This window comes from Toxotes jaculatrix, chromosome 21 (assembly GCF_017976425.1).
Source record: "Toxotes jaculatrix isolate fToxJac2 chromosome 21, fToxJac2.pri, whole genome shotgun sequence".
NCBI lineage: Eukaryota > Metazoa > Chordata > Actinopteri > Toxotidae > Toxotes > Toxotes jaculatrix.
The window spans coordinates 69,118-86,385 of record NC_054414.1 but is presented as its reverse complement, the minus strand read 5'-3'; the positions used below and the strand labels follow the sequence as shown (position 1 = coordinate 86,385).

Sequence of the window (17,268 nt, the reverse complement as noted above, 5' to 3'; positions counted from 1 at the left end):
GAGGCCAGTGAAGGATTATGCTGGACTGCCCACTCCAGTTTGAGTCAGTCATGTCTGAAAGATCATTTCCTTTTGTTCTTTCTTTTTTTGTGTGAATTAATACAAGACTGAATAATAGGATGATCTTTTTTGTCACACTGCTCAGCCTCCAGCTCTCTAATGTGTTGCTAGACCGCAACGCATAAAATCCATCAGGGGCACTAAATGCGGAGCTGTCTCATTATTGCTGAGCTGAGCCAAATAATCTGCTTCACCACAAAGACCTACACTACACAAGTCTCCCACTCTGCATCACATCGATCCAGACCTCCAACTAAACTGGTATTCACTCTTCACCAGCACCAGTGTCTGTGGGGATGTTCCTGTGTGGCTTATTGTGATGATTGCTCCTCATGCATCTCTTCAACTTTTCCACTTGTGCATAATACATCAAATAATTGAACTCAATAATAACTGTCTCTCAATTAGTCTGTCCTGACTGAAATTGTCACTGGTAGACAAGTAAGGAAGCACTGACATGTGACTTGTTGGTTTGTGGTTTGGTGTTTGTGTTTATGTCCACACATCAGCAATGTTAAATGTGTGTAAAACCACTAAACTGAAATGCAGATGGTGGCTCTTCTTTTGTCTCTATGCATCTGAGATACTAAGTGAGACTTCACTCTATCTGTGCTGGTAAGCTGTCTTTGTTGTAACTGTTCAAACGAGCAGATCATCAACCAGTCAAGTCTACAACAATTCACAGAGTCACATCCCACCTGGGGTTTGTTCCAGAGAATAGGTTTAGATTGTTGTCTCAGAGTTAACAAAAACAGAAATTGAGATCTACATAAATAATGACTGCAGCACTCTGAACCTGTGTGAACACAGCTAACCCTGAGTGTTTCCCCTGCTCACGTGGAGCCTGAAGGAACGGGACATGGTTAACCTTGGTTAAGAGCAGTGCTCTGTTTTGCCTACTGACACCTGCTGGACCTTAAAAATCCCTACAGGCAACCTAGTTGACAGACTGAACTGACACTGATTTAATGACCTAGTATATACAATAATATAATTTAAGTAATTGTATTTTATATTGTATTATTTCATATCTTCATTTAAATTTAAAATATATTTGATATTTTTAGATACAGACAATAAATAATGTGAATATGTATCATAATGTGAAAATCTAAGTGAACGTGATTTTTTTTTTTTTTTTTTACAAATTTTTATTAAAAAAAACGTTTCCAACGTTTTGAAATTGAGACTCTTACGCTTTTTTGATACGTCTTCAGCTGTAGAAAACACCCGCGCTCACACGGCACAGATGAGGCTCCGATATGAGATCAAAATGGTCCCACACGGCGGAAACCTTTCTTTTGGCTCGAGGCTGCAACTCTTGATGGATTTGGCGATGAACCGCAAAAGATCAGAAATTCTTTTGGCAGATGCATCCCGTTGACATATGCGCTTCCTTTCCCTTATAAACAGAGTTTGGCGCGTCAGTGTCAGTTCGAAACAGTTCGTGTATCGGTCACGTGACTTTCTTAAAGCGATACGCGCACCGACACGGGGTTTTGATCTACGAGCTCGACGCATGCGCCGACGCATCGGTGTTGCTGGACCCATCACTACCAAACAGCAAAAACAGGATTCCAAGAGCATGAGGGAAGGAAAAGGATTCTCTGGTCTGATGAGACAAAAACTGAATCCTTTGAACAGAACTCCAAATACAATATCTGACTAACACCAGGCACTACTCACCTGGCTAATACCATCACTGTGGGGAAGTATGGTGGTGGCAGCATATTGCTATGGGGGTTCCTCAGAGCCACCTTTCAGCACAACAATGACCTGAAGCAAACAGCCAGGACAATGCTGGAGTGGCTTCAGGACAAGTCTCTGACTGTCCCTGAGTGAACCAGCCAGAGACCAGACTTAAACCCCAGAGAACATCTGTGGAGAGACCTAAAGATGGCAGTTCACAGGCATTAGTCACTGTCATTTTGAGTTATTCAGTGTAGTGAGTGATGGGGAAAAGGGATCACATTCTCTTAATAAAGTGTGCAAACAATGAAGGCGTCTGAATACTTAATGTAACCACCGTAGTTCTGTCCTGAGGCTCTCCATGTGATTTGTGTGTTGGTGGGGTGGTGGCAGGTTTACTGCTGTGAAACTAACAGGACTTCATGTTAAAATCCTCAATTGATGCCACAACTCTGAGACAGTACAGCCTTCTAGTAAACAGATTTTTCATATGAGATCATGCTTCAGCTTCATACATGAAATCAGTTCTTTATAATTGAACGTTTTCAATTACACTTGTCATCTCAGTGTATTTTACTAATTGTTTATCAGTTACAGCAGATAACAGAACAAACTGATTCTGTAAACAGACATACTGGATGCAGAAAGTGAGATACAGAAGCTACACACTTAAATGTCGATCAGATGTAATAATGTACAAGCAGTCAAAGAGATGGAGGCACCTGAGCAATGGAAACACATTATTTCAATGAAAGACTTGGATGTAGGCAAAAGGAGACACTGACAAACAACCTGAGCCCAGAACTCAAAGATTACAATGAAATGACAAGTATAGAGTCTCCTCAGCCAGTTCAGAGCAGCTCCTCAGCACTTTCAGTCTGCTCCTATGACATTTACTGTTCAGTGTAATATTGTGGTTAATAGACATTTCAGAGACAGTCACATTATTGCAACTACATGAAATCTGTAGATTGACTTCTTCCATTTTAAAGCAGATACTGATATTTTTCTGATAATATTCAGTATATTCCAAAGAAATTGAGTTTGTGTCAACAAACCAGAAGAAAGGGAATAAAGTGAATGCACATTAGGTACCAACTACTTGGAGAATAAAATAATATAATCCAAGCTGTTAATTCAGGCTCCCCATAATCAGTATAATCACTTCTCCAGGTGTGATGAAGACAATATCATGTTGAGTAGCTGACTGCTCCTGCCCAACACAAGCCAGCAGATGAATCCACTTGAGTAGTTTAAAGATTCATTTGCTGTAACGAGTGTGAAGATTTCAGGACTCTGCAGTGTACAATACAGCCAGATACATCTGTCTCCAAACAGACACTAAGACCACAATATTCCCTCCGTCCCCCTAGTGCACAGACTGAGGGTGGAGAGTGCCTTCTCATAAATTCATATTAGAATCAATCCTTAGGAATGTAACTTCTTGCACCGATGGATTACTTTGGCTGATTGGTTGGGAGTCTTCATTGGCTCATTTCACGAAGACATGCGACTTCTCCTTTGGGCTTTTCTCAACAGGTAGACCAGACCCTGAGCAACAAACGGCCACACCAGGAAGAGGAAGACGGTCTGACCTGACACGTCAAATGGCCACCACCTCTCCTCCTGAGGGAAAGATCAGTCAGCTCATTACTTAACACTGAAGAACCAGGGATGAACCACTTCGCTGCCAAATAACTGCATATCGCACACTTGTTTGAGTCAACATGAAGAATCTAGTATACCAGTGGGCCACAGTTCAGTCACTATAAATGACACCTCTCATACTACACTTAGTTATCTGATTGACTGCTAATATTAAAATATTGGTTAGTGCAGCTTTAACTACTACTTACACAGATGAGTAGGGAGGTCAGTTTTATTCCAAACTTAAAAAAACATTAGTGATGTAAATAGATCTCAAAACTGGTCATAAAGACCATTTTTAATTGTGGGACACTGTCAGACAACCTGTAAAAAATTCAGCAAATTAGTCGAGTAATCCTCAGCAAACACTGGCTAAGACAAGTAATCCTGACTCAATGTTTCACTTTCTAGCCATTTCCAGAACTTTTAAACACATCTCACAGCATTGGTGATGAGCTCATGGAAAGCTAAAATGAACAACGCCAAAAACTCAACAACAAAAAAAAAATATTGGAAGTAGACCTGAAGGATGGTATGAACAGGGTACAAGCCACCTGCACAATATGCACCCAGAGGTTTTACCCGTACATATACACACACACACACATATATATGTATGCAACAGCTTCCAAATGCAAATGCCACACCTGGAATCAGCTCCAGACCTTTTAACTGCTTAACTGATGACAGGTTAACGACGGAAGAGCCCATGCAGCGTTCTGAATCAATTGACCAATTACTTCTGGTCCCTTGAAAAAGAGGAGGCTACATATTAAAGAGTTGTAATTCCTAAACCGTTCCTCCCATTTGGATGTGAATACTCTCAAATTACAATTGAGAGTTTGCACTTTAAGCCTATATTGATTATATAACTGTATCATGAATATGTTTTTGTAAACAACTAAAATAACGAAACTTCTGTCACTGTCCAAATATTTCCTAACTCTGTGTGTGTGTGTGTGTGTGTGTGTGTGTATATATATATATATTTTTTTTTTTTTTTTTAAAAAGGGTATATAAGTTTTTTTAAGTGCGCAATGAACAGTGTGGGAGTTACTGGCCAGATCCCTAACTGGGGGGTTGGTTAGGGGTCCAATTCACCTTGTGCTTGGACCCCTAACTAGGAGACTTGAGTTGAGATGTAGCTTCTCTCACCTGTTGATGCGACGCTGTGGCTGCACACTGCAGACAGGTTCTCCACTCTGAACCCTGAGCCTGTCAAACAGAAAACAGCAATGAGCTCTGAGGGCAGCTTCAAGAGAAAGTCTGGTGATGTTCTAGATTTTTCTTCTTGTCAGCATATCCCACGTACAGACCCAAACCAGCACTGGATGCACCAGATGTGGATTAATCCACCACTGAAAACAGTCCCCAGTAAATGCACTGTTTCCTCCTGTTTGACTAATGTTTGCTAAAACCGTCAGTTGTTTTTTTAAAGATGTACGTCTATAGTAGGAGCCAATGAACTTGGAGCTGAGATCCACAGACAGGGCAGGGATGTCATAAATGTTGAGAGACGGACTAACAGTGCTGGTTTGGTTCTTTTACTGGGAGTTGTTGACAAGTAGAAACATACTGAATAATGTTCACCTACTTCTAACAGGCATTTTTGACATTTTCAATCTGCTGTTTCACCTCTGCACTCCTCTGCTCTGACATTCAGTAAAACAGTAAAAATAAAATGAATTTCAGCCTCAGTGTCCAATTAATGTATCTGCAGGAGGATGACAGGGTTGCCTATCAATTCATTTTCTGTTACGTAGGCTGTAGCTGCTCCAAGCTGAACTAGCTAACATTAACGTGAGATTGATTTTTGAGAGTGTGATTTGAGAGTGATTTTTTCTTCATTTTTATATTTGAAGCTTAACAACAAAATCCATTTATTCTGCTGCGCTGACCTTATTGAATTTCTGTGACGACATCAACATGAACATTAAATAACCGTTTATTATTCTTGGTGAAAATGAACAGTTTTGCTCAGCAAAGAATTACATGTGTGGCAGCGAGCCTCTCCACCACCTCCAGCCTGTCCATCACACTCCTCATGTCCTCTCTGAGCCTCCATAGGGCTACGATGATCTGCTGCTGTAGCTGAGTGTCATGGAGCCTTTCTTCCCCACCCTCTGAGCCGTCCCCTCCTCCTCGTCCAGCCCCGCTACCACCACCCGGGGTCCCCCATCTTGGACTGCCCTGAGGAACACCACCTATGGACCACAATATAGTCCTGATTTATGGGATGAGTGTCATATACAGCAGGAATAACAAATGTGTGAAGCAAAGCACTGCAGAAAGTTGCATTTTAAGTATTGGTGGTAGCAGCGTACGTTCTCTCCAGTTGTGGTAGGAACCATCCCGCCCACTGTCTTGCCTCCTGCTAATGGGACCCTGACCCTTCCCATCCTCAGCTCCCTCTCCACCTCTACCTGCTCCGGCCTGTCGAGTGTCCAGGTGGAGAGATGACTCCATAGACACATGCCCATTCTGAAAACCGTTGGACTTGACTACTGGAATCTGCAAACAGAAATCACAAAAAATGCATATACTGAAACTTTCCATTCACCCTTTTCATTCTTTGCTTTTAGTTTCATGTTCCAGGTTACTAGAATATTTACCCTACCGTGTCTGACATACTGCAAAAGAGTTCTCAAGGATGTGAGTGAGTCGTACCTTGATGTTACCAAGTTGCTCCACTGAATCCACTGAGTCACAGAAGATCTCACTCTCTGAGTCACTGGTCAACACCAAACCCTCAGACACTCCAGAGTCTGCAGCAACACAAGCATTTTGAATATGTGTGAAAAAAAGTTTTTTTTATGTTTATTCATACATGCATTAGATAGATTTTACAATGTGATCTGACTGGAGACAAATATGTAAAATAAATATTATTTGTGGATGATATTATTATTCTAGGAACTGTACATTTATGAAATAATGTTGTAGTTCACATGGCCTGTGTCAGAATAAATTATTGTGGCTTCAGGAATACTGCTGGTACGACGTACAAGATATGTTCAAATTTGAGTAGAGGAGCATCTGTTAATTGAGATTTGCGCCAAAATGAGATAAGTGGTTCGGACTTCAGAGTCGTCCTGCAGTCATCCTTAACAGCCCACTCCCACAGGTACTGTCTATGCATTATGTCAGAAATAATCTGACTCACCTCTTGTGAGTGGCATTCCTAAAGCATCATAGATACCACAGCTATCATTTAGTGTTCTATAATGGTCATCACATTTATCTTCTCTCTGTTCAATATATGTGGAAATATTGTAACTAAATCTCAGATATATGAGAGAAGTTGTAATGACTAAGTATGTAAATCCACACAGGAGAGACAGGCTGTATAACAAACTTTATCTTTTCTAAAAGTCAGCTGCTTGTAATCCCCCACCACATCATTTATGATACATAAATCTCACTTTGTTTCTACAGCAGCTTCAGATCCCTTCACTCTAATGTGTGGTAGATTTAACTGGACATGGATAAAACTGCCACTTTTGTGCATCAGTCTACTCTCAGTAATCCATAATGATAACTTGAAAACATGTTTTCAGAAATGTTAGCAAATACATGAAAAAAAACTAAAATCTCTCATTTATAAAGGTATTGAGAGCCTTAATTCAGTACTTTGTAGAAGCCTCTTTCACAGCAGTTACTGCTCTGAGTCTCTACAAGCTTTGCACGCCTGGATGTGGGCAGTTTATCTCATTCTTCCTGGCAGATCCTCTCAAGATCCATCAGGTTGGATGGGAAGCATCTGTGAACTGCCATCTTCAGGTCTTTCCACAGATGTTCTCTGGGGTTTTTCATCTGGGTTTTGGCTGAATCACTCAAGGACAGTCAGGGACTGTCACCCCAGTCTCAGGTCTCTTCTGTGGAGGAGGAGGTTTTCTTTAAGGACCTCTCTGTATTTGGCTGCATGCATTCTTCCCTTAGTTCTGACCAGTTTTACCTGTCCCTCGCTCTGAGAAGCACCCCATAGGATAATGCTGCCACCAACATGCTTCTCCATAGTGATGGTATTAGCCAGGTGATGAGCAGTTCCTGGGATTTGTAAAAAATACAGTGTTTGGAGTTCTGCTCAAAGGGTTTATAGAGGCCTAATGATGGAGTGCTGCTAAAATGGTCGTCCTTCCAGCAGGTTCTCCCATCTCTGCAGAGGACCTCTGAAGCTCTGTTACGGTGAGGTTCTCGGTCACCTTAATGACTGAGGCCCTTGTTGCCCAGTTACGCAGTTTGGCTGGACAGTCAACTCTTATTAACTATACTGATCTACTGAATACCTCACTACAGAGGTGTACAGAGAGTTCTTTGTCCTGCACCTGACCACAATTTGGAGTGCCACAGCAAAGGCTTTGAGTACGTTTGTAAATGAGAGACCTCAGTTTTTGATTTTGATACAACATAATTAAGAGTGTAAAAAGTGAAGGGACCTGAATACTTTCTGGAGCCACTGTAAGTGCACCTCTGTGAAACAGTGTACACCGAGCACTGTACTGTACTTTAGGGGAGCAAGTGTTGGCACCCTGCATTGCAAGTCACAAAATTATACCTGAAAAGGGGCCCCTTTTCAATGGTGACAGGGCAACATGCCTTTGATAAAGAAGTGGATAAACAGAGAATACATCTGAAACAAGCCAACACAACCTCAAGTGTATAATTCCCAACAAATTCCAACAGCACTGAATAAAGTGGAAAAGTTACTCTGCTATTGACCATATGTATCAAATAAAGTCTGTCCTGACTAAAACACTGTTTTTGTCAGACAACATCACAATTATAAAACTATGATGTTATCTGAGGCCCAGCAGCATGAAAATGGTAGGGAGGAAGGAACAGGAAGGATGGTTAATTTAGGAGCCATGCTTTATTCACTACTTCACAACTAGGTAAATGAGAACAACTGTATGGTGAATTAGGCTGAATTAAAACAGTGTTGATGACTGTTAAAAAAAACAACCTGGAAACACCTGTGTGGGTGCAAAGGAAAATGACACTGTAAAATTTAGACAGCTTAGAGTACACCTGGTCTCAGACCAGAAAAGAGGTGTGAAAAGGAGCTACACTCATTAAATACCATTTGGGATGGTGTTGGCAGTGAGGTCTATAACTTCAGCCAGGCTAAGCTCCTGATCTGGATCCTCTGGAAGAGAAGAATCTTCTTCAGGGTGATCCTGCTCCTCATCCTCACTCTTCATCTCTGCTGACCTGGCAGCTTGCTCAGTGCCTTTAAGACCTACAGTAACAGACAAACACTCTTCTCGTATCCTTGTATTTACATCTTGATATGTTAAACAACATAGCACATAGGACATAGCACTTTTTGTTTGAACCCACCAATTTTTCGAGTGAGCAAACATGTGGCAGATAGGTGCTTTTGTTGTTCCTCAGGTGTTGCCTTTTAGATTGACTGTTAAAACATTAAACAGCTCTGAATGTCTGCTATCTGAGTTATTGCACAACACAGGCCATAGCCAATACAACAATTTGTTGCAAGTTGACATTCTGAACTGTTGCTCATATTCATCTTTTAATGTTAAACCCGAACATCTTCAGTTTACCACAAAAGCAAAGGAACTGGCCTTGCCGCTCCAATAGCTTCTGGGTGGGGGGGCTAACAGCTGACACTGGCTAACAGTGTCAGCTCAGACTGCTCAAATTGCATTTTACTGTCTACCATCATAGTTTGTATGTATCACTATTTTTAAAGCTGCATTAAGTGAATGTTGACCACTTGTTGGAAGTGGTACAATCTGAAAAAAAATACCAATATGTCAGACACATTGTCACTCTGTAAAAGCTAACATAATTTTTCATGTGGAGTGGTTTTTGTCTTGTATTCCCTCTCTTTTAGCTCTGTTTTTAGTCTCTACCAACTTAACAATAATCTCTGTCTCTTTAGCTGCTGAGCAGGTAATGGACAGTGTCTTTCTATAGCTTTTCTCTGAAAACAGCTGCTGCGACTGGAAATTATGCTATGAGAGCGGTGAGGGTGCACTAGAACAGTAAACAGTAAAGTCAGGACAGATAAACAACAAGCTGAAGCTCACTATAAAGCTACATAAAGCTGAGCACAGCCGCAGATTCAACCAATAATTCACAGGTTCATCATTCGTTTTCACATTGTTTCATTTCATACACTGTTAGTTTAAAAAAAATCTGTGGTAATTACTGTAAGCGTCTAACAGAAAGCAAACAAACACATGCGCACCCACCAGCTGCAAGGTTAGTGCTGGTTAGAGGCCGAACCTCAGGGCTCGGGGTCACTGACCTTCTCTAAGTGCAAGCAGTGACCCTGGAGGCCGCGGCATATCATCAATCACCAGGTAGAGAGGCTCGAAATGGTGGAAGAGCGAGGCTGTCTTCTCATTCATGGGCATGGTGTCAATGACCTACAGATCAGTGCAAACCTTTATTGATCACTGCCAATTACAATCCATGTCCCTGTGTTCATTTGGCCAGGCTCCATGCTGTTGAGAGACGTTTGTCTTGTTTTGTTCAATACTCATATTCACAATGTTTATGTAAACTGATCATAAGAGAGCAAAGAAACCAACAGGAACCTGGCCTAAATAAATTGGCATGTATCTCTAAAAGGTGCCTAATAATCAAATGTGGGCTATTCGTTCATTTATATATTTGTATTATATTTATTTACCTTCCAGTGACTATTTTTTTTCTGCAGCCTGGAGATGTAGTCTTGCCAGAAATACTTGGAATACTGACCTGAAATATGAAATAAACCTGTGATGTACCTCATGAGCTACTTTCTTCATCTCATCCACATATGCTGCCATGGCACTCTCACTGCTCATCTCCCCCAGACTGCTCCAGGCATCCCTAACACATTGACAAGTACAACCAGTCAAGCAAAGGTCTGCCATTACACAGCAATAATAACATAATTAGACCACACTACTTCAGATGTCACTTGTTGAGGAAAATCAGCTTGCTGAACAGAGATTTCATTCAAACTGGCACTTTGCTGTTCTTCCAAGTCTATTCATGTTATTCATGATGTCATGATTTTAATTTGAGGGTGAAAACAAATAAATGTTCTTACCAAGATTAAATTACACAAAAACCCATGAAAGTAAAGGTAAAGACATTTATAACACAGCAAATAATAGTGCAGTGTATGTACCAAAATGTGTAGTTAATTCAGTACATCATTATTCATTAGAAAACCTTTAGGTTTGTCTCCAGTCACTCATGTTACTATTACAAATCAGGCTCTTCTACATCTAAACTTGAACTAAATGCAACCTGAAGCAGACTCTGTTAGGTCTTTCCAGAGGGTGAATAATAATAAACGAATGCACCTGGGGTCTGATCTGCAGTGTAGCAGTGAGCGTTTCCTCTCTTAAGATTAAGATCATTTAAAACACTGAGAGACACACTGCTGGCATATGCTTCCAAACTGGCACTGAGTCATTGTCAGCGTAAGTTCATGCCCTGGACATCCATCCCTGTATCACACACAGAGACGTTTGCCAGCAGTCTTTGCTGCAAACATTCAATAAAAGCTTTCTATGATGCTGGCATGGTGACCCGACAAAACATTGTGAGATTAGCTCAGACTGGACCATGGAAGCAAAGTTTAAAATCCATACAGAGAGAAAAATACACTACTCACAATAAGTTAGGGATATTGTGAGAGACTCAGTGGATGTCATACATATGGTGTTTGTTTCACTTCAGAGATTTTTGGGATAGGGAGGCAATTGTATTGGGGTGATAGACACACCTCATTTTGTGTTTTCCACGTAATGGTCTCACTCTGTACAGTGTGCCTTACATATTGGGGCCAATACCAAAAAATACTAAAAGACAACCCTTTTCAATGTGGCATCAATTTCAACATTCTGTGGGTATAAAAAGCTGGTATTGTCAGTAAGTCATTCCAAGTTCATCATTCAAACATCCATGAACACACGACGTCACTTAACGGATGAGCAGCGCCACCTGGCCATAGCACGTCTTCGGGTCGGCGGCAGGCAGTCAGATGTTGCTTGTGAACTTGGTGTGTCTCAAAGTGTCATCAGCAGACTTGCATCAAGACACAGAACTACGGGCAGAGTTCGTGACAGACCCAGGAGTGGAGCCCCATGAGTGACAGACTGCAACGATGACCAGTACCTAAGGACCTATGCACTCAGACATCGTTATGCAACTGCCACACAGCTGCAGGCCCGTTTACGAGATGTGAGAAGTACAAGGGTTTCCAGACAAACCATTCGCAACCGACTCCACTGCTTTGGCTAGAATGCCAGACGACCGTTGCAGGTGACTCCACTGACACCAAGACACCGCCATGAACGTTTGCAGTGGTCTTGTGCCCGCTGCAAGCATTCACCGCCGTGAATGTTTGCAGTGGGCACAAGACCATGTGACCTGGACAATGCAACAGTGGTCTACCGTCCTGTTCACTGATGAGTGTCGGGTCACCACAGAAATGATGGTCATCAGCGTTGCTGGAGAAGGCGAGGTGAGCAATACGCCAAGGTCAACATGGTCCCCAGGGTTTGCTTTGGTGGAGGAGGTGCAACAGTCTGGGCAGGCATCACCAGTCAGCACAAAACAGATTTGGTTATTGTAGATGGCTCAGTCACTGCACGTTCTTACCTCAGAGACATCATAGAACCCATCATCATCCCCCAACTCCGCCAGCACACCCCAAACTTTCTGTTCATGGATGATAATGCTCCACCACATCGTGCCAGAATTGTCACAGCTCGACTTCAGGAAGTCGGAGTGCCTCATATGGTATGGCCAGCAATGTCTCCTGACCTGAACCCCAAAGAGCACGTCTGGGACCAGCTGAAGCAGAGACTGGATGATCGTACCCCACCCCCACATGACCTGGCAGAACTGCATATAGCACTTGTGGAAGAGTGGAACGCATTGCCTCAGAACAACATCATGAGGCTAGTGAGGAGCATGAGACGTCACTGTCAAGCTGTCATTGCGGCAAATGGTGGAAACACCCGCTACTGACTGATTTTTGTTATTTAGGGCTATCCTTGTTATTGTCTAAATTTATGGGGTAATAAATATTAAACTAATGAAAATGGTGTTTCTTCTCATTCATTATTAGTAATATCAAAGAGAACTTTTACTTATTTCATTAAAATTCAGACCAAATAGGAAAAGCACTCATGTAAAAAACCATATCCCTAACTTATTGTGAGTAGTGTACACCAAATTCCATGCAAAAATCTAGCAAAATTGTACAGAGACGCCTTCTAGAAAATGTAATAAAAACCAATCACCACATTAAAGATTTGATTTCTGAATGAAGATATGACAGTTTTAACAGTGTGGCCTTCTGTCTGAATAGCTAGTGTGTCTGCTACTAAAAAGTAGCCCAGGCTGATATACAACCGCACACTCATACACACCATTTGTAGCGACCCACTGGATCCCAGAAGCCGGGTCGGGACAGTGTACAGGGTCCACACACTGCTTGCTTGTACAGACTGTAGAAACGCAGCATCACCTCATAGGACGGCCTGTAGGAGCCTGTAAGATAACAGACATTTAGTTTAACTGTTAAGTGACTGCTTGCTTAAATGGCATATTATGCATTACATAGTACATAGTTAAGGCCATACATTATGATGCTGAAACAGTTAGCTACATTAAATCATATGGTTTTTAAATGAAATTTGTTTCTACCCTCTCTCCTCTTAAATGAATATATACAATGGTGATCAAAATTAGAGAACAACCTACAGTTTTTAAATTTCAAGGTCACTGCTTAGTCCTGTTTGAAATTATCCAAACAGGAGTTTCATATTTCATGAGTTACATATATTCTGAAGCACAGTATAAAAACCTTTAATGAGATATTTGACAAAGAACACTGATCAAAATTAGAGAACACTTTCAGATACCTTCCAATTATTGGTGTTAATCTGGCACCTGGCGCTAATTTCCTTAATTATCTGACAAACCCTATTTTACTGACTTTGCAAGATGGTGAACAGTTCTAAAGTGACTGAAACTCTTTGGCATCAGGTTGTCCAGATGAAGGCCAAAGGGATGACCCTTTCAGCCACAACAAGAGAAGCTGGTCATTCCAAATCTGTGATTTCTAGAATATTGCACCTTTACAACATCACAAACTCATTCAAGTCCCCCAAGAAGGCTGGTCGTCCACAAAAGACAAATGCAAAAGAGAGACAGGATAATGCGGAGAATCTCAATGGTCAATCAGTTCAACACTGCAGCTGGAATTGCTTCAGCTCAGTTCAGCGCTGAACGGGGTAAGGATCTGTCTCGTCATACAGTATCTCAGCATTTAAAAAAATTTGGATTGAAAGCCCACTCTGCAGTGACCAAACCTCCCATTAGCAGAAAGAATCAAAAGGCTAGACTAACATTTACTGAGGAACATGTTGTGTGGACAGAGAAGAACTGGTCCAAAGTTCACTCTAGTGATGAAAGCAAGTTTAATTTATTTGGGTCCGATGGGAAACATTATGTTTGTCGTCAAACTGGGGAAAGACTGAACCCATAGTGTGTAAAGTAGTCAATGAAAGGTAGAGGAGGAAGCGTTGTGGGGGTTTTCTGCAGCAGGGGCTGGGCCTCTTATACAACTACATGGCAGAGTGAATGCAAATGTTTATCAGAACGTTCTTTGACAACATGCGGTTCCTTTCCTGCGTTCATCACCCAATCAGCCAGCAATTTTCATGCAGGACAATGCCCCCTGTCACACAGAAAAACAGGTAAAGCAGTTCCTTGAAGCTGAAAACATTGAAACAATGACACGGCCAGGCCAGAGTCCTGATCTAAATCCAACTGAAAACCTCTGAAAAATCCTTGGCAACAAAGTTATGGCTAAGAAACCCACTACAGTCACCAAACTGTGGAAGAGACTGGAAGAAGAGTGGACCAAAATGACATCAGAGAAGTGTGAGAGACTATTAATGTCCTGTGGCCACAGATGTGCTGAACTCATTCAAAGCAAGGGCCTGTACACTTCATACCAATTGCTGACTGTTGTAACCTTCAGAAATTTTAGTTGTAATCTTTCTCCATTCTACAGTCTTTGCTGCTCGATCATTGTGTTTTCTGCAAAATGAAGTTTTTTTTGTTGAACTGCCTAGGTTATTTTGTAAAACACTGTCCTAGTAGCATGGTATAGCCACAACAAAACTTCCTTCAGATTTTGAGCAATGAAGATTACATTATTTATGAAAAAGATCAAGGGTTAATAAATTGTGCTTTAACCCTTGTGTTGTTCTTGGGCTCATTTTGACCCCAAATGAAGTCGTCTGCTATCAAAATATGTTTTTTATTTATCAAAAAGTCTGAAAATAATGGGTGTTTTTTCCAAAACGAAGGGAAAAATTTGTGGTAATGGGTTGGCCCGAAGTAAGACTAAAGGTGCAACACAGAACTGACTGACAATTTTACTATATGCTTTAAATAACAGTCAAACCAGACGGGGTCATTTTTGGACCCAGAGGACAAAAAGGTGTATGGCAATCGAGAGGACATTACACACCCACACACACACACACACACACACAGTGGGGGAAATAATTATTTGATCCCCTGCTGAAGTTTACCCCCTTACAAATACATGAACAGTCCATAAGTTTTATGGTAGGTTTATCTAAACAGGGAGAGACAGAATCTCAACAAAAAAAATCCAGAAAAATAATTTTGGCCTTTTTGTTGATATTCTGTCTCTCTGCTACAGAGAGCAGCAGCTGTAGTTCCCTAAGGAAACACTGCTCCCTGGAACAGAGAGCGGTGTTTCCCATACATTGTGTTTAAGTGCTGAGTTACACAGTTCCATCCTACAGTTTCACGAACCTCTCCTACAGCCTAGGCAGCGACAAGCTTTCTGTCACATGATGTGTGCGATAATGTCATGGCTGTACAATGTTACGTACCATTTTTGGGGAGGTTATGGATAACATCCACAGCAGCCTGAAAGCGTTTCTGGTGATCAACCACAGGCTCCGCCATTGCTGGGACTGGCATGACACTTTGAATTGTTAAATCTACCACGATGAGTAAACAAAACAGACGCAGCAAGGAAAAAGTCAGCTAGGAAAATAGAACCTCACCAAGCTTCAACCCAAGCAGAACTTGGGGTGTTAATGTTTAAGCAAAAACTGACTTCTATAAATTGATAGACTTAAAAATATAAAACATAAAGGCCATTCATTGTTTTCGTATACACACCTCTAAAGTCAAGGTTTAGCAGAAGCAAATTTAGCAGCAGTTACTGTAGCTCCCTCTGGGTGTCACTGGACTTTTTGATGACACCCCCTTTTCTCAGACAGACACCAAGTTTTTGAGGAGGGCTAAGTACACTTGCATGTGATTTCGTATTGACTGTAAACACAGAGTTTATGTCTGATATTAAAATCAGTTTAAAGTTGTGAAACTCAACCGTGGGCTTGCATCAGTGCAGCAACACGATTGGTTTGATATCTGTCCCAGTTCAGCAGCTTTTGAGCTGATGATTAACTTATAAAGCAGATGATTAGCTTCTGATTGCACAGCACAGTGCTATATTGTTTCCATTTATTGCAGTAAATTACAACTGAACCATTTACATGATCACATATTGTAAATCTGTTAACTTAGGAAAAATCACATGTAGTGTAGGACTCTAACAATCATTATTGTGGATGGCGCTATATAAATAAAATTGAATTGAATTAAATTGAATTATCAGATCATCCAAGGCTTTGTTTTAGCTTTACATTGTTATGCCTTTATAACATATACAGAAAATGAATGAACAAGTTATGTGCTGTTTAGTGGCTGCTATGATTTCATTTCATCACCAGATGTCGCTGTGCTTTTTTTTTCATCAAAGCTTTAAAGCTTCGATTCTATGTCTAACACAGGAAGAAAAATCAGAAGCTTCAAGGCTTCGTTCGCCCATCCCTAATATTTATACCGAGAAACATCGTAGCGTTAAATTCAATGGGTTGATAAGCCAAAGACAAACAGAACTGCGAAGTACAGCATATGGGAGCTAGCTGAACTAGCTAACTAGCTTGGTAACTTGTCTTACCTCAGTAGCTGTGTGTCCCGCCATCTACCATAAACAGCACCGTGTAAACAATAGAGCAGCGGCAAAGTGCTCAGTGACACGGGTAGCTACTGTGGTTTCAACGACTTATAGGTTTACTCAGACGGTAAAGTTCTTCTGCAAATCAGCCCACGGATCTACCTGGACTGGGACTGACCTTATTCTTCTTCTGATTTTATTTTTGCGGTTGGCAAACATCTTTTTGGTGCAGTACCGCCACCTTCTGAGTTGGAGTGTGTTTCAGTATGGGTCTTACGACTATGCTAAATTCTTCTGTTCAGTCCGGTCTTTTCCAAAAATGAACCTAAAGCCGTATACCCCACATGCCCTGAGTTCAACTGTAGCAATTCCTGTATTTCAGGTTTGATGCTATCTTTTTCCGGTCTGTTTTTGAGAGCTTGTCTTTCCCTATTTCATATGTTCTGTTGTGCCCTGTGCATCATAATACTCACACATACCAGTTGCAAGTGTATCAATTATCATTTAGTGTTATTGATAAGACGTAGTGTGCCCATATCTCATCCTTGAGATGATGTCTTCTTTGTTTTTTTCCTTGTGTCTCTTATTTTTCCTACTTTATTTTGGAGACTGTAGTAATGCCTCTCTAGTTTCCCTGTTCCTCCTGCCACTTCTTTTCCATTTCCCATCTGACCCATCATTATATACAGCCATTTTTACTTCTAATTTTCTAGGTGCATATTTAGCATATTTGTCTGTCGGGTATGAGTTGCAATACAGAGGAATTTCACATTTATTACTGCTTTGTTATTTCTGAAGTTAGTTTGAGATATTTCCTGCCCAGT

At 41.2% G+C, this 17,268-nt stretch overlaps 1 protein-coding gene across 2 annotated transcripts; it reads right to left on the bottom strand.

Annotated features, from left to right (window-relative positions):
• Positions 1 to 2,256: 2,256 nt before the first annotated feature.
• Positions 2,257 to 16,624, bottom strand: acbd4 (acyl-CoA binding domain containing 4). 2 transcript variants are annotated; one of them, XM_041029439.1, is made up of 11 exons: positions 16,448 to 16,624; positions 15,309 to 15,419; positions 12,801 to 12,921; positions 10,155 to 10,239; positions 9,671 to 9,791; positions 8,477 to 8,635; positions 6,064 to 6,161; positions 5,721 to 5,907; positions 5,389 to 5,600; positions 4,552 to 4,611; positions 2,257 to 3,375 (listed from the first exon to the last, which is right to left on the bottom strand). In XM_041029439.1, exons 2-11 carry the CDS (start codon positions 15,397 to 15,399, stop codon positions 3,247 to 3,249), a joined length of 1,263 nt encoding a protein of 420 aa, XP_040885373.1. In that variant the 5' UTR covers positions 15,400 to 15,419; positions 16,448 to 16,624; the 3' UTR covers positions 2,257 to 3,246. The 2 variants fall into 2 exon arrangements, with proteins under 2 accessions (XP_040885373.1, XP_040885374.1); XM_041029440.1 differs by lacking the exon at positions 15,309 to 15,419.
• Positions 16,625 to 17,268: the final 644 nt, after the last annotated feature.

What these genes read in the sequence shown, in the direction of transcription:
- acbd4 (XM_041029439.1), bottom strand. Translation starts at nt 15,399, where the DNA reads ATGCCAGTCCCAGCAATGGCGGAGCCTGTGGTTGATCACCAGAAACGC. An exon ending in CCATAACCTCCCCAAAAATG is followed by an intron (nt 12,922 to 15,308) that starts GTACGTAACATT and finishes GTTATCTTACAG; the next exon opens with GCTCCTACAGGCCGTCCTAT. An exon ending in TGCCAACACCATCCCAAATG is followed by an intron (nt 6,162 to 8,476) that starts GTATTTAATGAG and finishes GTGTTGCTGCAG; the next exon opens with ACTCTGGAGTGTCTGAGGGT.